The sequence below is a fragment of the Haliotis rubra genome, unplaced genomic scaffold (genome assembly GCF_003918875.1).
Source record: "Haliotis rubra isolate DU_JTF1 unplaced genomic scaffold, ASM391887v1 Scf7, whole genome shotgun sequence".
Lineage (NCBI taxonomy): Eukaryota > Metazoa > Mollusca > Gastropoda > Lepetellida > Haliotidae > Haliotis > Haliotis rubra.
The window spans coordinates 2409960-2436742 of NW_025767412.1; the positions used below are offsets into that span (position 1 = coordinate 2409960).

Sequence of the window (26783 nt, forward strand, 5' to 3'; positions counted from 1 at the left end):
GCAACACTGTGTGTACATACAGAGAACCTATATCTGGTAGACTACTCCCGCCACCCCACACGCAACACTGTGTGTACATACAGAGAACCTATATCTGGTAGACTACTCCCGCCACTGTGTGTACATACAGAGAACCCACATCACACGCAACACTGTGTACATACAGAGAACCTACATCTGGTAGACTACTCCCGCCACCCCACACGCAACACTGTGTGTACATACAGAGAACCTACATCTGGTAGACTACTCCCGCCACCCCACACGCAACACTGTGTGTACATACAGAGAACCTACATCTGGTAGACTACTCCCGCCACCCCACACGCAACACTGTGTGTACATACAGAGAACCTACATCTGGTAGACTACTCCCGCCACCCCACACGCAACACTGTGTGTACATACAGAGAACCTACATCTGGTAGACTACTCCCGCCATCCCACACGCAACACTGTGTGTACATACAGAGAACCTACATCTGGTAGACTACTCCTACCACCCACACGCCACACTGTGTGTACATACAGAGAACCTACATCTGGTAGACTACTCCCCACCCCCACACGCAACACTGTGTGTACATACAGAGAACCTACATCTGGTAGACTACTCCCGCCACCCACACGCAACACACTGTGTACATACAGAGAACCTACATCTGGTAGACTACTCCCGCCACCCCACACGCAACACTGTGTACACATACAGAGAACCTACATCTGGTAGACTACTCCCGCCACCCCACACGCAACACTGTGTACATACAGAGAACCTACATCTGGTAGACTACTCCCGCCACCCCACACGCAACACTGTGTGTACATACAGAGAACCTACATCTGGTAGACTACTCTCCCGCCACCCCACACGCAACACTGTGTGTACATACAGAGAACCTACATCTGGTAGACTACTCCCGCCACCCCACACGCAACACTGTGTGTACATACAGAGAACCTACATCTGGTAGACTACTCCCGCCACCCCACACGCAACACTGTGTACATACAGAGAACCTACATCTGGTAGACTACTCCCGCCACCCCACACGCAACACTGTGTGTACATACAGAGAACCTACATCTGGTAGACTACTCCCGCCACCCCACACGCAACACTGTGTGTACATACAGAGAACCTACATCTGGTAGACTACTCCCGCCACCCCACACGCAACACTGTGTACACATACAGAGACCTACATCTGGTAGACTACTCCCGCCACCCCACACGCAACACTGTGTACATACAGAGAACCTACATCTGGTAGACTACTCCCGCCACCCCACACGCAACACTGTGTGTACATACAGAGAACCTATATCTGGTAGACTACTCCCGCCACCCCACACGCAACACTGTGTGTACATACAGAGAACCTACATCTGGTAGACTACTCCCGCCACCCCACACGCAACACTGTGTGTACATACAGAGAACCTATATCTGGTAGACTACTCCCGCCACCCCACACGCTACACTGTGTGTACATACAGAGAACCTACATCTGGTAGACTACTCCCGCCACCCCACACGCAACACTGTGTGTACATACAGAGAACCTACATCTGGTAGACTACTCCCGCCACCCCACACGCAACACTGTGTGTACATACAGAGAACCTACATCTGGTAGACTACTCCCGCCACCCCACACGCAACACTGTGTACATACAGAGAACCTACATCTGCTAGACTAACATAAAACCTATCCAAATTGTACAATAGATAAGTCTCCTCAAAACATATTTATTGATTGCAATAGTGTTGCTAAGACTTACTTTTCATAATCTAGATTTGTTTTGGTTTCGTTTGGTTTCATAAAACACACGTTCCATGGTAGCGCAGACTAACATCTTGTCTCTGAAATGAACATTTCAGAAAATATTGTTTCTGTGTTATGTTCTCAAATAAATAAAAGAGTCCAGAGACTTTCTTCATTTTCAGAAAGTGTGGTAATCTTGCCTTGCCACACATTTTAGGCTTGCATGGGCTACATTGGGTATATTTGTTTCAGGGTCTGAGTGACAGACTAACGGTAGTGTTCCAGGACCATTCCTTGTTTGGCTCGTAACACGATTGTTTCGGACGTAATTGTGATAATTATCGTGCTGACATCGACAAATAAACAACAACGCAGCAGGTATAGGACACGCACGCACTTTGCTCACTGGAAATGTCAAGTATGAAAATGACGGATAATTTACTAATATTGATACGAAAACGTTTAGAAATGTTCCACTTGGTAACCGCTGACATTTGCCGTATATGCACTGTTTTGAGCTCAGATATTATCAAGCATGTTAGGAACGAAGAAAACATTAATTGTAATATTTAAACATAATTAAGTCCTTTATCTCAGATGATTTTTACAAACATGTTTGTGCTGATTTTGTAGGCATATTCTCAGAAAATCAACTTGGGTCGAAAAATCGTGTTTATATATTCCTTGTTGAATTGCCTGTATCGTCAGATATAACTACACTATTTAGCTTTGGGTTAGTCTGTCTCCCACAAACTAGAGAAAAGATTAAAAGCGAATCTAACTCAAGAATAACTTGGCAAATGCCATTACCACTCTTTGACCTTAAGTCTTTGAGGATCAAATGTACAATTTGAGTCAGACACTTATGCCAGTGATTAACCTCAAAGGGCCAATAGACACGTGTGCTATACACAACCTGTTTATATTTAGTAATAGGTCATACATCATTCACGCGAATCTCATCTTTCCCTTCTGTTTAGCCAGTCTTTTGTATGTACACTAGTTCTAAACGAAATGATGTATAGAGTGAGAGTACATCCAATACCTAGACGATTTGTCTCACCAATTCCGGGGTCTAAAGAGCTTGTCCTTTAAAATCACCTTATAATAACAACATGATTGATGTAGTCGGTGTAATTACCACCCTTCAATAACTCCGTCGCTTCAATTTACAAAACGTCTCTGACGGGTTTGTTAGACAAAGTGTGTCTCAATGAGGAAAACGTTAAAAAGGTTGACCTTAACTAGTAATTAGAGATTAGCACTGCCGTCCGAGTGCGAAATTAGGATCTCCGGAAGCGCTCGTAAAAATCTCCAACAATATCATGCTAACGGTCTTAAGAGGCCCGTTCATTAAAATTATTTTTGAAGTTGTTAAATTCACCCCGCCTTTATAATATGTAATGTGTATCCCAATACGGTCACTCCTAGAACGTGTGTTATATCTATTGTATGTACATATATTTATATGTGTGTATCGTATGTGTGTATATATATGTGCTACTTTCACGAAGTACGTTATTTTAATATAATAATAGTTGTAACTAAATCTTAGTTTTAGTATACATGTATCGGTGTGTTTTGTTGTATATTCAGTCAGTATACTTACTGTCTAGTCGTTTTTAGTCAGTAACGCTACTGACCAGGCAGTACCTTATTGACCAGACAGTACCTTATTGACTAGGCAGTACCTTATTGACAAGGCAGTACCTTATTGACTAGGCAGTACCTTATTGACAAGGCAGTACCTTATTGACAAGGCAGTACCTTATTGACTAGGCAGTACCTCATTGACCAGACAGTACCTTATTGACCAGGCAGTACCTTATTGACTAGACAGTACCTTATTGACCAGGCAGTGCCTTATTGACTAGGCAGTTCCTTATTGACTAGGCAGTACCTTATTGACTAGGCAGTACCTTATTGACCAGACAGTACCTTATTGTCCAGGCAGTACCTTATTGACCAGGCAGTACCTTATTGACCAGGCAGTACCTTATTGACAAGACAGTACCTTATTGACCAGGCAGTACCTTATTGACTAGGCAGTACCTTATTGACCAGGCAGTACCTTATTGACCAGACAGTACCTTATTGACCAGACAGTACCTTATTGACCAGGCAGTACCTTATTGACCAGGCAGTACCTTATTGACCAGGCAGTACCTTATTGACCAGGCAGTACCTTATTGACCAGGCAGTACCTTATTGACCAGGCAGTACCTTATTGACCAGGCAGTACCTTATTGACCAGGCAGTACCTTATTGACCAGGCAGTACCTTATTGACCAGGCAGTACCTTATTGACCAGGCAGTACCTTATTGACCAGACAGTACCTCATTGACCAGGCAGTACCTTATTGACCAGACAGTACCCAATTGACCAGGCAGTACCTTATTGACCAGACAGTACCTCGTGTACCAGGGAGTACCTTATTGACCAGGCAGTACCTTATTGACCAGGTAGTACCTTATTGACCAGGCAGTACCTTATTGACCAGACAGTACCTCATTGACCAGGCAGTACCTTATTGACCAGACAGTACCCAATTGACCAGACAGTACCTTATTGACCAGACAGTACCTCATGTACCAGGGAGTACCTTATTGACCAGGCAGTACCTTATTGACCAGACAGTTCCTTATTGACCAGGGAGTACCTTATTGACTAGGCAGTACCTTATTGACCAGGCAGTACCTTATTGAGTTTCCTTAATGACGCTAACATATATATGTTATAACTCGGCATGTGACACTATGATAAAATAATGTTAAAATAATGGCGCCAAAAGCGGGAGAAGTGTCCCTGTCAAAGGACATACATATTACATAAATATTATTGCCAAAACCCTAGTGTTTATAAACTTGTACAATTACTTGCATGTAATAATGATAAAAACCATTGTAAATTAGCTAAATATTTAATACATTGTAATCAAATGATACGTTCTCGCGCTGCATATCATACCCACGTACATATCTGTATTCAATTTCAAGACGAGGAACCAGCTGGGTCAAGTCTTAATGAAGTCAATGTTCTGTTCTGTCCTGTCAGTCAGTATGTAATAAGTATGTTGGAGCGCGGTGTGGAGACATGTCGAGAACGCATTATATTCATTATAGACTCCCTGGCCAGAGTAAGGAGTCTGTCTTTCCCCGATCAACACCAGCAGCTATTAAGATGCGTGCTCCTCATTGTCACCGTGACATTGGCATGCGAGCGTGTGAGGCGAAGTGAGAGATGTTCTCACTGCTTGACCAGCCAGGCGTGTGTGAAGTTAGCCGACACAGCGGCGGGCGACCTTTAATGCCGTTATAACCGGTCCTTACAATAACATCAAACACTCAGAGTGGTCCAAGGAGACACCCCTCGACACGACCAGCGTGATCGCTTACACGTCAGACCTGGGGGGAAAACTCACCAGGTTCTAATGTTTATGTTAGGTGACGCATCCGGAATGAACATCGCAAATGATCAAATGGAACCTTTGTCTTGTGGAATGCCCTGCTGCGGATTTGTCAACAGGTATCGCGAGGAGATTTCATTACTGATGGTGCGGTCTTGAGGCAGAACAGAGTCTCAGTGTGTACTATTACATGTATAGTACCCGTTGGGCAGTGCTATACCAGGGAGTCTATATAAAAAGGGTCTTTGTATAATCTCCCTGGCTTAACGTGTAATAGTAGATTGCAGGTGAGGTGATCTACGATTAGAATAAAATGTACTTTAAGATTCGTCTTCCTGTGTCCGGGATATATTGCCAAGATATGACGGATTGTTCTATTTTATGACTCATCTAGTTCATGTAAAATGGGGGCGGTCGGGTAGCCTAGTGGTTAAAGCGTTGGCTCGTCACGCCGTAGACCCGGGTTCGATTCCCCACATGGGCACAATGTGTTAAACCCATTTCTGGTGTCCCCCGCCGTGATATTGCTGGAATGTTGCTAAAAGCGGCGTAAAACTAAACTCAGGCAGTCAGTAATGTAAAATGCAGTATGTATACAACAGATGATATGGATACACAATGTAATTTAGAAAGTGGTCAAATGTAACATATGTTTTATTTGGGATTAAACTCGCGCAGTAAAGTTGAGAGTCTTGTACATTGAGGCCGCGGTAGCTGAGCGGGTTAGGCGGCTGACTTTGTGTGCTGGCGATTAGGTGCCTGACACTGAGAGCGTGGGTTCGAATCCCGGATGGGACTCAACCCAACAAATTGCTACTGTACGTTACTGAGAAAGTGTAATCCCAAATATAACACATGTTACATTTGACCACTTTCTAGCAAATGTTACAATGGTCTGGTTATAACGCCCTAGGTTGCCGGAACGACTTTCTCACCATTAAAAGCCTATATACATATAATGCCAAACTGGTTATTACGCCACCACCAACCTTTCCCAGAACAATGTTGAATGCCTTAGTCATAATGCCAGTTTTATTTCCACAGGTGGTCAACTTCAACACACCATCTTCTGTGGTCAGCTGATTATTCAGTAAGTCTGCAAAGTAGCGGGTGTTGAGCTGACTAAGACTTGATCCTAGTAATATGATCATGTAAAACGTTTGTACGTATATTTCACCTACATGTAATAACATATACTTAACCAAACCACAGGCTACGCCACCGTTGGAGAAGCCGCTTAGGATGTAATCACACAAATGAAGCCGCTGAAGTCGATGATATTGAGGTTTAATAACGCCACGGAAGGGCTGCCTGGTTTGCCAGCTCGTAAGCGTTGAGGGATAATGTTCAGACATATTGGACGTGAATCAGGATATGTTGCAGCTTACTTTGCAGCCAGGGAAGGACCCGGATGAAGAGATCCTGCTAGGTGATACTGGTCTCCCTCATCTTGGATTCCAGTGGTGCCATGTTGCTGGTATCGTGCTCAAAGTTGGATACTGAGCTCTATGCAATGTTGAACTGTCTTGCCACCGATGCTTGTGTCAGCACGAGCGTTCATTCTCGCATTAATGTTGAGTCTTTGCATTTTTAAAATCGCCATCCTCAGATGAATAATTTCTGAGAACAAAATGTCAAACATGTCCGAGAATCCAGAGAAACTGATTTTATGTTCTCAAAGAAAAGGATTCCTGCAAATGCCAAAAGTTGATATTAACTATTAAACACAAAAGACATGTTTTCGTGGAACCGTCAGTGAAACAACATTCTGACTTAATTCGCAGAGCAGCATGTTTCCAAAGTGTTCAGAAAGTTTACTGTGTAGAGTATTGTTACCACCCATGCCTTTCAGTTTGTCCATATTAGCTGAAGATTATCTCACGACTTATAATGAAAATTGGTGTTACAGTAAGCTTTTAGAATTGAATAATTTCTGTAAATCAGGTGAGTGAGTGAGTATGGTTTTACGCCGCTTTTAGCAATATTCCAGCAATATCACGACGGGGACACCAGAAATGGGCTTCACACATTGTACCCATGTGGGGATCGAACCCGTGTCTTCGGCGTGGCGTGCGAACGCTTTAACCACTAGTCTACCCCACTGCCCTCTGTAAGCCAGGAAACATACAATTATAGAGACAGCTATATTAGTGAACCAGAAGCACGTCAGCTTAAGGCAAGAGAATGGTAACAAACCAGTTTTAGGTGGAGATCGACTTGACAAGAAATTGCGTTACGACAGTTCCCTAGTCTGTCTCCTAGCCCCATGAGAATAAACGAAAAAACAGGAGTGAGAACTCTCGTCCAGAATGATTGCATCAGCTCTTGTGAAATTGAATATTTTTCTGGGCTCAAACCGGATTATAGTTTTGATTTTTGCAGATTTAGCTTTTTAAATCAGATAACTTTATTTCTGAGAATAAACGTCAGAATATCAGTCTGGCATTGCCCCTTTGAGATCGGTTCCTCTTTATGGCTATACTGGGTCAGATTATGTGGCTTTTAACGTCGCCTTTTAAGCTTATTACTCTAACAAAGTATACTCTGTGTGTGCGCGCGCGTTCGGGGTAGGTGTGTGCGTGCGTGCTATTCAGAACTAATTGAGATTTTATTTACAATGTTAGCGTTCTCTATATCATTCTGTATGATTTTCGAGAATAAACAATTCTTCTTCTTCTTCGTTAGCCCATGCCGCTATTGAAAAATGCATATTTTAGGTAACAAAAAGTACCATACTATAACGTGCGTATTGTTCAATGATACGCCCGCTTGACCCCACACCCGACCGTCCGCTCTGGACAAGCGCTTTATCAGCTAGACCACGGGAATGATCTATGTAACGACGACGTTTCTGAAGATTGTATGTTGTTTAGCGCCGCACTCAGCAATATTCCAGCTATATGGCGGCGGTCTGTAATTATCGAATCAGGACCAGACAATCCAGTGATCATCATGACGATCATCGATCTATGCAATTGGGATTCGATGACATGTGTCAACCTAGTCAGCGAGTCTGGCCTCTCGATTCCAATAGTCTCCTTTGACGACAAGCATAGGTTGCTGAAGACCAGTACTAACCCGATCCCGTTAGCCGCCTAAGCATGGGTTGCTGAAGATCAATTCTAACCCGGATCTTCACGATCCATTTCTGATGAAGATTCTTAGCGAAGAGAGCAGTATATTTGATGTATCAGGAATTGCGTCCTGTTAGTCTGCCGGAAACCGATGATCGTGGGTTTGCATTCCTTTTCACCATCATCACCGTCATAATTTTTATTATTCTTATAAAACAAACTCAATTACTCATATTTGACACCTGCATGCCTCGTACCGGCAGACATGAATATATTATGTATTTGGTGTTCTCAATACGTGACGCCCGTGGGCATGTTCTGGTGCTCCATCTCAATAAGACATAGCGAAACATACACAGTAGCAAATATTGCTGTTTTGGGGCTTTCATGTCCATGTAAACACGACTTTGTTGCTGTAGAGCTGGGAGGATCAGTCTGTTTCAGCAGATCGCTTGTCAGGAAAGTTTGTCAAGGAAGTGATGGACGAGGGGGCGTGACAACAGTCAGTTCATCAAGCAGCCGGCCTCGAGAATGGATATAGTCATGGGCATACATGGATATAGTCCATGGCAAACCCCCACAAAAAACAACCACCAATCTCCCTCAAGAACAGCCTCTACAAAATACAACCACCAATCTCCCTCAAGAACAGCTTCCTCAAAACACAACCACCAATGTGATCTCAAGAACAGCCTCCACGAAACACAACCACCAATCTCCCTCAAGAACAGCCTCCACAAAACACAACAACAAATCACCCCTCAAAAACAGGTTCAATAAACCGAAACCTCCAGTCTCACCTGTAGAACACTTCCACAAAACACAACCCCCAATGTGATCTCAAGAACAGCCTCCACAAAACACAACAACAAATCACCCCTCAAAAACAGGTTCAATAAACCAACTTTCTCCCGATTTAATCGAACTTTTCATGTTATTTTTTGCTGATGATGTGATTCTTATGTCCAGTTCTGTAATTAGTCTTTAAAATCAACTAGATGTACTTTCAGATATATAGATAAATTGCAGTTGAGTGTGAATCTTGATAAAACTTCAAATTATTTTATTCTCAAATACAACCTGATTTTACTATATGCACTCTGAAATATGGGGTTTTAAAGAGTATTATACCATAGAAAAAAGCATTTGCTTGCCTGTAAAAAGTTTCTAAATGTTGGTTTGTCAACACCAAACGCTATGGTTTATGGTGAATGTGGGAGGTTCCCACTGTACATATCATCTTATTGTCGTTGTTTTGGATATTCCTGTAAAATAATTAATATGCCTGAACATCGTTTACCTAAAAAGGCCTTCAATATGCTTTTACACCTTGATTATCTTGGACAGAATAACTGATGTTCGCACCTTACTATTTAGATATGGTTTTGGTTGTATTTGGTTATCACAGACTGTTGGCAATGTCAATATGTTTATTAGACAGTTCCGTATGCGGGCTGTTGATATGTTTAAGCAGGAATGGCATTTAACTATTAATGAAAGTTCTAAATATGATTCATATTTAAGTCGTTGCTTGAGCCAGGGTCCTATCCTGCTCACCTTCGCTACAGAAATGTCTGCAATGCTTTTATACGTTTTAGACTAGGCCTTAATGATTTATTAATTAACCGTGGAAGATATTTTTCTATGGAAAAAAAACAAAGATTATGTCCATTCTGTTACATTATTGAAGATAATTCCATTTTTTGTTTATTTGTCCTGTATATGAAAATCTAAGAAATAAGTATCTACCGCAACTGTCTTTATCTCAAATCAATGTTAAACTATTGTCTTCCTTACTTTCCTGCAAAGAACCTCCAAAACAACACAAAGTAGCCCTATTTATTTATAATGCATTTTTGTTAAGAAAAGAACTGATTAGTTATAAAGTTGAATATATATGCCATGGTAAATATGTATCTCTTTTCTGTATAGGCCTATAGCCTTTCATACAATAAAGAATTGAATTGAATTGAACCTCAAGAACAGCTTCCACAAAACACAACCACCAATCTCCACTCAAGAACAGCTTCCACAAAACACAACCACCAATCTCACCTCAAGAACAACTTCAACAAACACAACCCAGAATCTCACCCCCAGAAGCCTCTACGGTACACAGCCGTCAATCTCGTCTTTCTTCAGCCTTTCCAAAACACAACCGCTAACAATGCCCCTGAAACAATTTCAACAAAACACAACCGCCAGTCCTCCTAGAACAAAATTACATAAAACATGATTGTCAATCCTGCTTCTGGTATAAAATTCCACAAAACAACCGTCAATCTCGTCTTTGATCTTCCGTGACAACCGACTATTTTACTTCTATGCTTGTCGTAATTAGCAGCTGGTGAATCTGGTGGTCGGACAAGGTGACGCGCTTGATTGCGTGTCATTTTACAATAACGACGTGGATCTTTTCTCATATCAATCACGGGTTTCTGTGGTCCAGACTCGATTATATAGAGGATTATTACTGAGTGTGCAGATTAAATAACAAATACAGGACATCATACCATAAGGCTAATTGTTTGATCGGCGTTATAGAATTTGGGAAGTCAATAACAAAGTATACGACTTGGAAAACAACTTCTTGTCATGCATAGAGCGACGTTTCTGTGTAGATTCTTTATTAACGCGTAAGACGTTGCTATTATCTTGGGTAAATTTATTTTCATGAGATGGAGGTTATCTGGGACGGGATATAAGGAACCAGAAACCAACAACTGAAACGTTACTTGGATTTCCTTGCCGACGACGTGACACCCACCTGCTTCAGTGCAGCGCGTAATAACATCATGAAGACGATCGATTCCTGGCAGCATTACCCCCGGTAATCGTGTTTCGGTCCTGACCACGGTGATTGATGTGGAATAACAGATTTATAACTTAACCAAGCGTATATTCTAAACATGACAGGAAACATTTATTATTTATTCAATTTACCATGCCTGAAAATACAAGGAGTGTATCATCCAGATACGCATCAACTATTGAGTGACTTGTGTTTTGCGCGGCTTATAGCAGTATTCCAGCAACATCACGGCGGGTGGACACAGAGATGGGCCTCCCACAATGTACCCATGCTGAGATTGAAACTCTAACCTTCTAAGAGCGAACGCACGGCAGTGACTTGGATTCAGGCGCAGTTAACACGTAAATGTTTAGGAAATCTAACTATGCTTAAAATTGTAATTACTTCCCAAACTTCAAAACTGGTATCTGTGAAATTTATGACTCAAGACCAAAGACCACTGGATTGTCTGATTATTTATTGATTATTTACAGACCGCCGCCATATTGCTGGAATATTGCTGAGTGCGGCGATCAACCAATCAATCTTAAATACTATATAATATAAGATACGGAATTATGATGTGTTATTCAGGTGCCATGATGACAAGATATATCCACTATCTGTATATCGGCTAGGTAATAAATGAACAGTGAATAACAGTGAGGCAGTGTTGTACGTCGTGCAACAATGTTTCAACTGTTACTAGTATACATTGTACATGAAGATTCAGCAGCGGCTGTGGTGACATATATTTAGATTTCACGGGATTTAGACAGAAGGATATGGAAAAGGGCTACAAGGAGCATAGGAGGTCAACCAGCTGCCCGTGACTTGCGTTGTTCCAAATAGCGCCCAGGGTCCCGATCAACAAAGCGTTCGTAATGTTACGACCTGTCGTAACTCTATAGTTTATCATAAGCTTTCGAATGCCGTAGCGCTTTGTGGATGGGGACCCAGTATCATAAGTCATAGTCCTGCTTTTGCCGCCAATAATAATGAAGAGGAGCCAGCATAGTCGCACTTCAGGCCCCGATTTCTCGAAACAAACTTAAGTTTGTACTCAAATATCAAACTGAGTTTGACAATTTGAAACAGCTGAATTTTTAACTCAACTGCATTTTTAAAATAAAAACGCCCAAACAACTTAAGTATTCTATTCACCGAACTCAAATTGTCTACTATGTTTGAGTTTGATATCGATTTCAGTTCAACAATGGGAAATGCGTTTTCTCAAATTTGAGTTAAAATTTGAACTTAAGTCAAAACTCAAAAAAGTCAAAACAAGTTTGTTGCGAGAAATCGGGGCCTGTTTCACCCCGGCTTTGCTGATGTATCCACCACACCTTAATCCCGAGGTAGAGATGCAGTCGAACCAACACCTTGTGTACATTCGCTAATCAGGTAGAAACACCTTGACATTTCCGTGTTTGCGACGTGACTGTGTGTGCTGTGGAGGTGTAGGGCACTTTCAATTTCTTTCGCTGTACCGAATTTACATGCTGACAATGGAAATAAGCTCGGTCGTTTCTGTTCATGTCGTAATCGTGTTGTCATATATATAGATTAATTTGGTGACATGGTTCATGGATGTCAAGCGTCTGTGGGGAATAACCAGTATTGTCTACAGCCGTTACCAGTCTTGATGATCTCACATCTTGTGTTTTTCCTTATCCAGCCTAGTGACTCTCCTCGTTATTTGATTAGGAGTGCTTGAACGGATTAACGAGATTCCCCATGTCCCTGTGTACTATGTAGCGAAACCACAGCCCCACAGAACTTCCAACCCCGAGAGACAAAAATGCTTGAGATTCCGGGGTTCAAGAGTCGCAGACCCCGGACGGGTCCACCGCATAAGTGCAAATTTCTTTCTCAGAAACGTTACTGAAACGATGTGTTCAGACTTGTTTGTATGATTTCAAGTGTCAAAATGATCATTTTTTTATAAGAACCAAGTTCGGCGAGAGATTTATCAGTTTTGTCGTGAGACAAGTGTAATACAAGCGTGAGTTACAAGCCAAAGGTGTGAGAGATGGCAGGTATGCAGCCCCATGATAAATCAAGAAACAGTCGCATGGCTCGGGACTCGAACCCATGATTATAGGTTTCTGGTTCGTCTAAGGGACGCAACTCTACAGAGAGAGGAAATTGCGGCGCCGTCCATAGTTCTGAAATGAAGAATGATTTCTCCTGGTCATTTGAGAAGGGGGAAGTTATTTGCCATGGTCCTAGCATGTTGCATATTGCATAGTGTCATAAAATGTGTACACTTGTTCTAGGGGGCTAAGCTGTCTTGTACATACTAATATTAAAAGAATTACGCTTAAAACATTTGAGAAGTGGGGAGGGTTTATTAATTTTGTACATGACATGCAGTGGTGGTGTTAGGGTGTGGTTTCACTTACTTTGTACATAAATCTTAGGGGGGTTCATTCACATTGTACATGCTTTTCCATAATAATTATCATCACATCAGAAATTATGAACGGTCCCTTACCAAAGACAGGTCAAATATTTGTTGGTTGGAAGCGATGTACGAGGCGGTGCTGTGGATTTTACGTAACTTCACACAATTTGTTTTCCCCGTAACATCTCTTTCCATAAATCCTAGGCATTCGAGTCGTCTTTGGCTGCAAACTTCCCTGGTTTCCCACCATATAGAAGTGCATTAACCTTACAATAACAGTTTGAATATGATGGCAATTAAAAAGGCAGTCTATCATTTTGTAACGGCAAGCAGTAATCAATATTTTTCTTATCCCCCTTTACCGGAAGTTTTGTGCCACGTTAGCGCACTTCCGTCATTTTCAGAAGTTGGAGAAAATTTGTCGGCGTGTTTATGCTGGCGAAAAAGAACACTATAAAAGAGAGTGGTATATACTGAACCTGATAGTGAAGTTGTTCAACTTGAAAATATGGTAGGTTTGGGTTCATGCCGAATATTTTTGTTACACTTGCTACGTTTAAAGGTTGAAAATTCGTTTGTCTTGATTCCATACCGGCTGTTCAATCAGTGATTTGATTGTATGTGTACTAATTAATGCCACGCGTCTGTTTTGTATGTTTAGTGTTTACATATGTGTATTCTGTATTTAAAATATTAAGTCTCCACCGAGGGAAAGAGTTCCTTACGTACCCCCCCGCCTATTTTATAAGGTACTTTTCATTACTTGTTCAGTATGGTTTTTAACATTGATGTGTACTGAATCAGAGTATTTTAATGGCAAATATAAATGTAAACTAAAAATAATGTAATCACAGTGGCACCAAAAAAAACCCCCAGATGCACACTGTTGCTGTCAATTTGAGTTTTAAAGTATACCTTCTGTGTTAGCATCGGTGACTGTGTGTACAAAATACAGTAGCATGATGGTTTCATAATTATCATACATGACCACTGAGAATTTTGGATTGAATTTTTGTAATGTTATGACCATGATGACTGCTCATGCTCACTCATTATAAACAATGGCATGGTTTGGGACTTGAAACGGGTACTGGCTAGCGAACAGTTATCGCCGCGTAACAGTTACCGCCAATACATCAGTATCACACATGCGCAGTTCTGGTCAATTACAATTCCGGTATTTTTTCCCCACATATTTGACAACAATAAAGGACAGCAAAAGAAAATTCTTAAAGCCAAGTAACATAAGAGGAAAAAATAAAGATAAAGTTATGAACCCTATAACAAAAAATAACTTAGTCGGGGGTATGTCCCACGACCTATATAACAGCAAGTTCATTTTCACAAGTCATTAACTGTTTCATTCTCTATCAATCTACAGTAAAATAAACACTCGAATAGTCACACAATCAATTATTCAAGGTAACTGTATGATATACATATATATTATTTCATGAATGGCATGAGAAATTCTGAATGGTGATAACCAGAGGTACAGATAAACTGCGTATCTGCGTAAATAACGCAAATATTTATGTGAAAACTCAATTCCTATTATGTCTGTTGCGTACAAGTACGCTTGTATTTTTGTAAATACTCAATAAATTTGATTGTACATGCGTACACAGAAAACTGTCAAATCTTAGCTTGCGTACCAGTGGATAGATAAAGCAACTGAGGTATATTTAGAGGTTCTATTTCGGCACATGAACACTCAACTAGCAGCCTTTCATATCGTTTCTCATATTACAGATCAAATATAAATAACAAACACTAACATTTAAACTTTATTATATTTTAACAATTAATGGAAAAAGGCAAAATACCCAATTGATTTTGAGTGAGGTGAGTACAATTTGTTTGGTTACTCAGAGGAAAATTAGGATACCCAATTGAGATGAAGACAAGCGGGTACATAACTCAATGACCCAAAAAGTTATCTGTAGCTCTGGATAACTGTTACAGTTAGTTGTGAGAAAACATCTATTTATACTGCCATAATTCCCTTCCTCTGCATTATATAAAACATGATTGGCGACAGTGAACGGGCTAGACACATCGGTGAATAGCTAATTAAGTATCATACAGGGCTCCAGATAAGATTTAGCTCATGTGGGTACAGTACCCACTGTATTTTTTGGGAGTGGGTGTTATGAATATTGAGTGGGTATTTCATTTTCCGTTAGCAACTGCTTTAAAAAATGTGCGTATTTCAGTCATTTTACTCACCTAAGTATTATGTCATTGAGTAAGTTTACTAAGCAGGTATGTTCTGCCTTACATCTTACCTAATCAAAACCAACTTAAATATAATGAAAATGATTTCATAAAAAATCACTCATCCTGTACTGACAGTACAACACTTGTCCTATACTAACAGTACAACTTGATAGCAATTAATGTCTTTTTCATTACGAAAGCGATTTTTATAAATACATTCTGTATGCATTTGTTTTAAACTTTTTGCGTATCTAACATTTTAAATGTGTAATTGGTACGCAACAATTATATTTCAATGCGTAATTGGACATTTTATATGCATATTTTACCCGTATACGCAGCTTATCTGGGCCTCTGATCATAATTAATGCTGTTTCATTAATTTAACGAAAGGCCGAGTAATTTTCCAAATACCGCTAAAATATGTCGATAACTGTTCGCTAGCCAGTAGTGGAAATTACAGAACTGACCTGCATACACAGGTCATCTGTCCTGGCCCTACCTTCCAGATTATGACCCATTACAAGTGAGTGTATATTAAGCATGTTAAGTATTACCATTTGATTCCAGGTGTCTGTCGTCAACTCCATCGATACAGCTCATGAAGACATGATTGTAAGTTATTGTATATATGAACATAGTACAGTACCTGCCAACTGTCATGCATTTGGCATGAGAATCACACATTTTCATACAAAATCACGCTCTCAGTCTCACACAGTGAAATCTGACGCATTTCCAACAATTATCATTTATCTCCATTCTCCGTTTTCCAAAAGTGTTAAAAAAGTGCTAAGTCCTTTTTCGGCTGGGGGGACTTCACCCCCTCAAAGTTTCTACATTATAAGTTATGGTTCTGATAACAGCAATTTCAAAATTGGGTTGCATAGTTAGGGATTCTATTGTCTTTTTAGTACAATACATAGTAAACAGTTTTGACATTGAATAACGAAGGAAAACTTTTGTTGTGAATGAAAGTTTGTGTAGATATCTTAATCATTATTAATTAAACCATAAAGAGAATGACAAAAACTTCATACGTATCGCTTGAAAAGCTTATAGCGATATACTGGTAATGCTGTGCAGTCCTCGTAGTTTTGTCATCAGTATTTAGACTGTTAACAGTCCAGTTTCCATTGTTATTTCAGCATGATGCTCAGTTAGATTACTACGGCATCAGGCTGGCCACATGTTCATCGGACAGATCAATCAAAATATTTGACGTGAGGAATAATCAACAGACGTTAGTCTCGGACCTACGAGGGTGAGTAGAAAGAACAGACACACACTTTAAAGCACTGGGGTGTGTGTGGGGGTGTAGCCTAATGGTTAAAGCGTTGGCTCGTCGTTCGAATCCCCACATGGGTACAATGTGTGAAGCCCATTTCTGGTGTCCCCAACCGTGATGTTGCTGGAATATTGCTAAAAAAGCGGCGTAAAACCAAATTCAGTCAGTTAAAGCACTGGGCCTAGTGAAGATCCAGATGATAATTGGTCTCAAGAAATCCATGATTATCCTGAGAGATGATTAACAGGATCAGGTTCTGAGGATTGTTAACATACTTCATGCATGTCATTGTACACTAGATGTGTAGATCAGTGCTCATGAGATCAGTCACTGGAATATCAGGTCCAGATTCCATTGCCTCCGTCATAAAGCTGTGGTTACCACAAAACGTTTGGACAGTAAACAGCCCTTTCAACTTTCTTTACAATTGGTAATACCTGTTCTGGTCATTGGAAGCAACTTCATGCATTGAGCGGTCATACCCCATGAACTGCAACATTGATTGTCTGGTATCAACATGTGTAAAAGCTATACAAAACCTGCCATATCTCACCTTGGTTAGTTCCCTTTGTTACCGACACCTGCATGTTGGCGTAGTCTATGTTGCCACTGTTACATCCTTGTTGTATGGGACCGCCTCCGTGGTGTAGTGGTTAGAGTAACTTAGAGCATCCATCCCTGCCTGGCGTTCGGCATTAATGGGTACAACAAGGACTGGTCGGCTCGGAGTCAGTATAATGTGTCTGAGTGGGGTATTCATGCTTCACCATGTTCACTGCGGCGTGGTATCTCAGTGGGCTAGCATTATAAAACCAGCTTAAGTCTGGGCTAGTACAAGCAGCCGCACATACACATACACATGCGTGCACGTCGTCATATGAGAGAAATATTCTCAAGCACGACGTTAAACCCAATTTCACCTCACCTCACCTCACCTTGTTGTATGGTAAATCTCTGTCTTGGCTGCAGACATGAAGGGCCGGTGTGGCAGGTGGCATGGGCACACCCAATGTTCGGAAACCTCTTGGCCAGCTGTGGCTATGACCGGAAGGTCATCATCTGGAAGGAGACCAATGGCACGTGGGCCAAGCTTTACGAATACACCAACCATGACTCATCAGGTCAGCCACCATTTGTTATCATGATGAAGACTTTCCCTTCCATTTTCTATGTCTATTCTTAAGCTACACTGGTGGCAAAGTTGCCTTAGGCTAGGTGTGTGTTTTGAAATCTGAAAATGAGATCGTAATCATATCTGTAACTATCAGCAACGACCATCACTTAATTGTTTTTCAAACTAAACATTTGATATTTAGTGTTAGCCATTTTAACAGTAATTGACATTCTGTGTTATGTTTTGTTTTGATTTGATTATTTGGCTGTTTTCTTGGATGAGGCATAGTGTTGAGTGGGACGAATGAAGCAGCACACCATTTGTCAGCTATTCTTTCATTGGTAGATAATATTATTCCTTGGTTGATGTTGCAGTAAATTCAGTGTGTTTTGCTCCACATGAGTTCGGCCTGATGTTGGTGTGTGGCAGTTCGGATGGGTCCATCTCAGTCATCTCTAGCACAGGTAACTAAACAGGGGAGATAATTTGTCAGCAGAAGTTACTTCCCTTTCATTTAGGGTCAATTTTTCTGACAGCTTCAGAAGCACTAGAGGACTAGAAACTGTGTCAGTGATGGGGGATATTCATTGATAGATATGGGAAATATATTGCTTGGCAAATGTTATGTGATCATTGGTAAAGTCCATATGGCCACATCTTTTGTAAGTTTGGATGTCTTCTGTTTCAAGTGAGAAATACCTCAATTCTTGTGTGTGTGTCAAATGATGATTGCATATTATGAGTTTAAAAAATCTCTTTCAGGTGATGGAACTTGGGACTCCAAGAAAATCAATAATGCACACACAGTAAGTTGTTTATATTGATGTTTAGTCTTTGTTATCATTGTAAACAACTATTCTTTGCATATTTTGCAATGTGTAGAAAAAGGATATTGTTAATTGTGTTTGTTAAAGTAGGGAAAAAGTTAAAATGCGTGTAATACTGAGAAAATTCAGTGATGGCCTATAGTTTATGTATGTTGCTGTCTAATGTGTACACTGCTGATAGTTTTGTGTATGTCTTCTTCACAGATTGGTTGTAATGCTGTGAGTTGGGCTCCGGCCACAGCCCCAAATGCACTGTTTGAGCAGGGAGCTCGTCAACAACCTGTGAAGAGATTCGTGTCTGGGGGGTGTGACAATCTGGTCAAATTGTGGAGGTGAGGACCATTAGACCAAAGTGATAATTGTACTGTATCTATTTGTAAACATAAATATATCTACAACAGCAATAATATATGATTAAAAATTACATCATTGTTTTTAAAGTTGGTATTTTTTTAATCAGTCGTTAGTGGATCACAGACTGTTTGCTATTTCCACCGTATGTTTTTTGACAGTTACCTGCAGCAATCATAATCTTTGCATATAGCCGCATACGGTTGAATAAGTAAATCATCACATGTAGTAATTTTTATTGCAAGGCACACTTTGTACGCGCCCTATTCGGCCTGAGAGATTATTTCCCATACTTTTATTGAAGACATCTCATAGCATACTGTTGTTAAACCATGCCAGTCATGACACATTGCCTAGATATAGGACACAGTTCAACCCTGGCCAGGAAAGAATGCAAGAGTACCTGTCCTGTCTTCAATGTTTTCCATTGTAGTCAATGAAAAGTTTCAGGAAACTATTCAATCAGTTTGGGCAAGACTTATTATGTTTGCGTGTCCCTGTACCAAGTCTGCATTTGTAAGTTGAAGTCTTCATGACAGTAAGTGCAGGTACAGATCACTTACTTGGTATTTACACTTTTGTGTGACAGAGAGGAAGATGGCCAGTGGGTGGAAGACCAGAAGCTGGAGGCCCACAGTGATTGGGTGCGGGATGTCGCCTGGGCCCCGTCAATAGGCCTCCCCAAGAGCATCATAGCATCGTGTTCACAGGATTGTCGTGTGTGATGATCTGGACAAATGATGGCACCAGCAACACATGGACGTCAAAGATCCTGCACAAGTTTAACGATGTTGTCTGGCATGTCAGCTGGTCCACCACGGGGAACATCCTCGCCGTGTCAGGGGGAGATAACAAAGTAGGTCACTGATTTACCCAATAACCTGCTAGTATTGAGTTTTGATTGTTGCATTCCACATCATCAACGTTCCATGCGATAGTTATCTGACAGGTGCCCAGTAATGGTATAGTTATCTAACAGGTGCCAGTAATGGAATGCAGCACTTATAAATTGCATCGGGTGTCAACCCTGGTTGCTTCCATGACTGCATGTTATTGAGGTGGGACCATGCACAAAATGTCTGTCTGGACCAAACTTGACTACTAGTAGTCCATCATCGTAACACTGCTATTGTGTCACAATGATAGTCAGGCTTACTGACATGTTGGATGCATGTGATCATATCTCAGCTGTGTAGATTGATGCTCATGATGTCAATCACTGGTTTGTGTGGTCCAATGGGATTATATACAGTCTGCCATCATATTGCTAGGATATTACAGAGTTCAGTGATAAACAGAAAACAAACATAAAACTTGGAATAATGAAATGGCAACAGTCTTTATTTCACTGACTGTTTTTCTTGTTGTAGGTGAGTTTATGGAAGGAGTCGCTTGAAGGAGAGTGGGTGTGTATTAGTGATGTCAACCGCGGTCAGGGCCAGATAGGTGACGGTCAACGACCATCATCAGGCTAGATAACTGTGACCATGTGACTCATGTGTTTGTGGACAGTGGTGCTCTGACAAGAATCCATACTCTCATCATCCTTCTCAGCTAGCGGAGGAGACTTCCAGATTTCAGTTTCACATAAAATTGTCCCTTTCTGTTGCTGGTGGATGAAGACATGGATGAATGCAACTGGAACACAGTTGGTCTTTACATAAGATACCAAACAACTTCATGAACTGTTGGTGTGATATTCATCGATACCAACTTGTATAACCTTGAGACTCAAACAGTTGAAAAAAAAGCCAGATTCTTACATGTTTCCATTATATATATCCATTTCACCTTGTTATGACACCATTAAAGTACATAGCAAATATGGTGTTGTACACAAGTTCCAAAACTAAAATGTAGCCACACTCAAGTAATTTTCCCCAACATATTTTTTCGTCTGACTTTTGTTTGTTTCTGTGGAAACGCTTCTGTTGTTAAATATATATGCCAGGTTGTCTGTAAGTTGAAGCAGTTGGTTCAGCAGGAAAATGTTGCATTGATGCTGTCAGTGTTTGTACATAATCTGAATAAATAGTTGTAGTGTCTGACATCAGGTCTGTCTTCATTAGGGGCCGTGGGGTAGCACAGTGGTTCAAGTGTTCGCTTGCCATGCTGAAGGCCTGGGGTCGATTCCTCGAATGGGTAGTGTGAGTGAAACCCATTTCTGGTGTCCCCCGCCACATTGCTGAAATATTTCTAAAAGTAACTGTAAAACCCAACTCACTCTCTGTCATATGGTGGCATGGACCTTGTTTACAGGTTTTGATATTTGGTACATATCCTTTTCGTTGATACTATGAATTTCTTTTGGCTTTCTTCTTCAAATATATATTTCATACTCTTTACATCAAAATGACTAGTAGGGAATTATCGGTAGCACTGACAATTCCTCACCAAAATATCCTGTTTGCAGTGTGACCTGACAACCTATGTGCGAGTAATTGTTTGACATATGTTTGCATCAAGTGTATCGTCAACACAATGCCGAGGCCATTTCAACTGAGAAAGTATAACCGCAAATATAACATGTTGAGTGAATGTTGTTTTATGCAGAGTTTATGTTGTGAACTATTTAGAGTACAATGATTGGTTACAACACAAACATCTATTAAACGGTGTTAGTATCATCTTAGGTTAGTCAGGGCTGTGACGGGTTGGAACATACGAGACCTGCAAAATTTTGGGCCTTCCTTCAACTTTTAGCGGACATGTGATATAACTGGGATAATGTTAAAAACAGCGTAAAGCCCAACTGACTTACTTCAGTGGCCTGGATAATCTCTGGTGGTTGGTGCCAGGAATGACGAGAGTTCTGGAAGTCTAGTTTATCTCTCTCTCACTGGGGCAGTGGGGTAGCCTAGTGGTTAAAGCGTTCGCTCGTCATGCCGAAGACCCACTTCGATTCCCCACATGGGTACAATGGTGTCCCACCTCTTGCTGGAATATTGCTAAAAGCGGCGTAAAACCCTACTCACTCATTCACTCTCTCGATGTGCTTGCTGTGCAGAGTAGCATCCCTTGAGCATGCCACCTATGAGTGAGGATTCAAATCCTGGTTTGAGTCGGTACCATTCTGACATTGTAAAGACAACCACAACACATGGTTTCGACTGTGGAATGCTATTTATTTAATCTGCAAGTTGAAAACAAGTTATTGCACATTAGGTATAGTTAGTTTGCATATTGATAAATAGTGAACAGGAAGTAAATGAACTCAACAATAAGCATGCCTTGAGAGGGGAAAGTGTAGGGTTCTGAATGTGTAGCTACTGGGGGTGGCATCGTTTGAGCGGGGTTACTGTCTAAATCACATCGCTGCCTAGTACCAGAACGAAGACTCCTGCATCAGTGGAGCCCCTGGAGTGTCCAGACAAAGAGCCCAGGGCCTAGATTTTCGAAGCTCTCTTAGCGCTAAGATAGTCGTAAGTGCCATACATTAGAATTAATTTACGACTATCTTAGCGCTAAGAGAGCTTCGAAAATCTAGGCCCTGGTTATCAAATACCTGATCCAAGGCTCCCCTTCCATCTGTGTGGAACCTGGAGAGTCCAGACGAAGAGCTCGGCGACCTAGTACCAGAACCAAAACTCTTCCCCCATCTGTGTGGAGTCCTGGAGAGTTCAGGCAAAGAGCCTGGCGACCTAGTACCAGACCCAAAACTCTTCCCCCATCTGTGTGGAGTCCTGGAGAGTTCAGGCAAAGAGCCTGGCGACCTAGTACCAGAAACTCTACTCCAGCCTGTAATGAAGACCTGGAGCGTCCAGACAAAGAGCCCTGGTAACCTAGTACGAGAGCCAAAACTCTTCCCCCAATCTGTGTGGAGTCCTGGAGAGTTCAGGCAAAGAGCCTGGTCACCTAATATCTACACATAACATAGAGGATGACACAGAGAAAGACAAGATACCGTAGCGTGAAGTATTGAGTTACACTAAACTGTGCAGGACACATCACCTACATTACTAGTCCTATATAGTCTGAAGACCACTATAAGTTTAGAAAGAAGAATCACTTCAAACAGTGTCAGAGGTACCAAACTTTCACTATACAGAATCTCAAGTATTATTGATTTGATAACGTGGTATGTGTCTGATGATTTTTTCCTCCAAATGTTCTCTCAGATTGACAGATATTGACCAACATGATCATGTATTGTTGAAAAACATCTTGCAGTTTAATATTTCTTCAGTGTTTGATGAGATACAGAATCTCTGAACACGAAAGAGAATTCAGATCAGCAAATAGTGCTGAGACTGATTCAGTTACACATCAGGTTCCTACTTGATTGAACATCCTTAATTTGAGCAACCAATTTCTTTCATACATTACAAAAATAAACACAAAGAATAAATTAAAGTCAATATTGATACAAAGTTCAACAGAAAGGAAATGTAAAGTCCTTAATGTCATGGAAATAAATGTTTCTCTTTCAAATTTACAAGGAATTATTTTCTGGACTTTGTATCACTGCATAAGGCAATGCTAAATGGTGTCTGATTTCCTCGGATTCATATGTATACATATATATTGAGATATAGTAAACAGATCTGAATAATGCAATATGTTAGAAAAAGTATATATAATATACAAATATATTCAGCCATAGAGTCCAACTTTCAAACATAAGCATGTCAATACATAAACACTTCTGTAAAGTATAAATAAAAAAATAATCACAAACCATTGAAAGAATAATACTCATGAAATAAAAACTGGATTTCTGGAAAACATAATAAACTTGTATAAAAAATCTACAATTATCTGACGAAAACAATGAGACAGATGGGACGAGTCACAATAACAGTATCTCATGCATAACAGAACTCATGGATGCTAGATGTACTGCTGAAGACTCACACTGGTAATAGTCGGAACCAAAGACAGAACTTAATAGCTGGTAAACTTTCGCCTTATCTAACATGACCTCAAACTATCGTGGCAGTTGTCAATAAGATTACATGGCTACATGATAAAACTGTAACAATATTGGATAAATATCCAGAAATATTTGAAATCTATAACAGTACAGTAGGCTACCGAGTTACATGGATTAACAAGTCAATATGCACCAACAAGGTCTTCTTGGAGAAGTTTGAAGAGATATATGGATAAATTAAATAATGTATTATTACTGGGATAGAATATTTGTGTCAACACTAACAGCGATTCCCCTAACAAGAGCAACGCCTCCCGAGATTCTGGCTCTACTATATACAAAGATTAAGTCTACACTGACGGGTAGGTGTCGACTATCTACACTACATCATTACACTAGGAAATATACAATAATCTACAAATCTTACATAAGTTACATATCCTATATCTAGGGTCAACATGATGAACAGTAACAGATGAATACCTCCAGCTTGGCCAGCTCATCTGGAAGAACCTACCATATTCACTGTATACAGCGCCCCCATTCAATTAACACCGCCACCAAATTCCTGATCTACACCAGTGTATGAAATAAGGCCAGTCCGACCGCCTGACACGGGCTAGATTTCTGTCGGACGGTCTAATTTTACAGCTAGCCAGCCCGCTGAACGGGTGAAAAAAAAATATTCAGATAACGTGTCAAATGGTACTGTCTATTATATAAGAAGGACTGGTTGAATCTCTTCTGGGCTGGTAAGTTTTTGAAGTTACCAGCCCAAATAACTGGCTGGGTTTATGGCTTATTTCATACACTGTCTACACGCTGGTAATCTTTTGAAGCCCAAATGTTCATATGTCAGTCCATAATTTTTTGTGTATAAGACCCTCTTTTCCCAGAAAACACAATTGTGTTGAAGAGGGTGTGTATTACACGTGCTGCATTGAGCTCCGTTTTTCTTCCCACTGTAAACACACAACCCCCTACTTGTTAACACTGGAAATACCAACAAACCCAGGACTGGTGTCTATAAACAGTCCCTTCATCAATTATGCACCTGGATGCTAATTATGGAGAATACGGTACATAGTGATCATGTAGATGATGTGTGAATATCGAGTACTTTTGTGGTACTTTTTTCTTCCCAGACAAGTAGCATCAAATTAAGTGAGCATCTGAATCTGACTGCTTGACTACTATGAGTGAGCCAGTGGGACTTGCATCAGCATCAGGAAGGCATGACAGTAACATGTGTCAGGCTTCACGACTTACATAGATCCATTTCTAAAGTAATTGATATCATTATAAACAGAAGTTACCACATTATGTTAATATCAGCACTCAGTAAATTATATTTAAGGGATGGCCCAGGGAAACATAATTCATGAGAACATGAACTGTCTGCTTCTCACTAGAATCAATTCAGGCTCCTCTTGCTGCAGGTGCAATTTCTTAATGTATTAAATGAATGCATATTGCACTTGTCAAAACTAATTCCTTCAAGAAGATAAGACTAAAGATTGTTCCCATCAAGAAACTAAGACAACAAATGGCTTGCAGTCATGACTTTCATACGAAACACACTTCCCAGTTCAGAAACTGAAAGTAATGAGAATTCCCAGTCATGACGGTTCACAATTAAGAAACTAAAATGGTTCCCAGTCATGAAGGTTCACAATTAAGAAACTAAGATGGTTCCCAGTCATGAAGGTTCACAATTAAGAAACTAAGATGGTTTCCAGTCATGAAGGTTCACAATTAAGAAACTAAGATGGTTTCCAGTCATGAAGGTTCACAATTAAGAAACTAAGATGGTTTCCAGTCATGAAGGTTCACAATTAAGAAACTAAAATGGTTCCCAGTCATGAAGGTTCAGTCATGAAGGTTCACAATTAAGAAACTAAAATGGTTTCCAGTCATGAAGGTTCACAATTAAGAAACTAAAATGGTTTCCAGTCATGAAGGTTCACAATTAAGAAACTAAAATGGTTCCCAGTCATGAAGGTTCACAATTAAGAAACTAAGATGGTTCCCAGTCATGAAGGTTCACAATTAAGAAACTAAGATGGTTTCCAGTCATGAAGGTTCACAATTAAGAAACTAAGATGGTTTCCAGTCATGAAGGTTCACAATTAAGAAACTAAGATGGTTTTCAGTCATGAAGGTTCACAATTAAGAAACTAAAATGGTTTCCAGTCATGAAGGTTCACAATTAAGAAACTAAGATGGTTTTCAGTCATGAAGGTTCACAATTAAGAAACTAAAATGGTTTCCAGTCATGAAGGTTCACAATTAAGAAACTGAAATGGTTTCCAGTCATGAAGGTTCACAATTAAGAAACTAAAATGGTTCCCAGTCAAGAAATTAAGACAGTTCGAAGTCAAGAAACCAAGACATTTCCCAGTTTTCCAGTTGTTGCTCATTTTCCACAGGACTTGTGACAGATCTGGCAGGCTTGGACATGAAGGGGGCCTGTGATCTTTGAGGATGGAATTAGATGCCAAGGTGCAAGACTAGATGCCTTAGTGTGTTGGGCAGGAAAGCAGGAAGCAATGCCTTAAAGGTACATCACCAGCTGGAACATGGTAGGCAGACATACATCACACTAGATACACCTGCAACTTGCACATGAAACAGAACTAATAGGGATGGAAATATCGGATAA

General features: G+C 40.5%; 1 protein-coding gene and 1 long non-coding RNA gene across 2 annotated transcripts; one reads left to right on the forward strand and one right to left on the reverse strand.

Moving 5' to 3' along the window:
• Positions 1-13818: 13818 nt before the first annotated feature.
• Positions 13819-21293, forward strand: LOC124258676 (protein SEC13 homolog). The gene is given in 10 exon segments (XM_046692749.1): positions 13819-13959; positions 16239-16283; positions 16817-16932; positions 17926-18077; positions 18445-18534; positions 18833-18876; positions 19102-19229; positions 19838-19967; positions 19970-20104; positions 20619-21293. Coding segments are annotated over 10 exon segments (948 nt in total). The 5' UTR covers positions 13819-13956; the 3' UTR covers positions 20724-21293.
• Positions 21294-22352: 1059 nt separating this feature from the next.
• Positions 22353-25969, reverse strand: LOC124258609. The gene is made up of 2 exons (XR_006893625.1): positions 23000-25969; positions 22353-22931 (listed from the first exon to the last, which is right to left on the reverse strand). It is a non-coding gene; the product is annotated as an uncharacterized LOC124258609 (long non-coding RNA).
• Between the last annotated feature and the right edge of the window lie 814 nt (positions 25970-26783).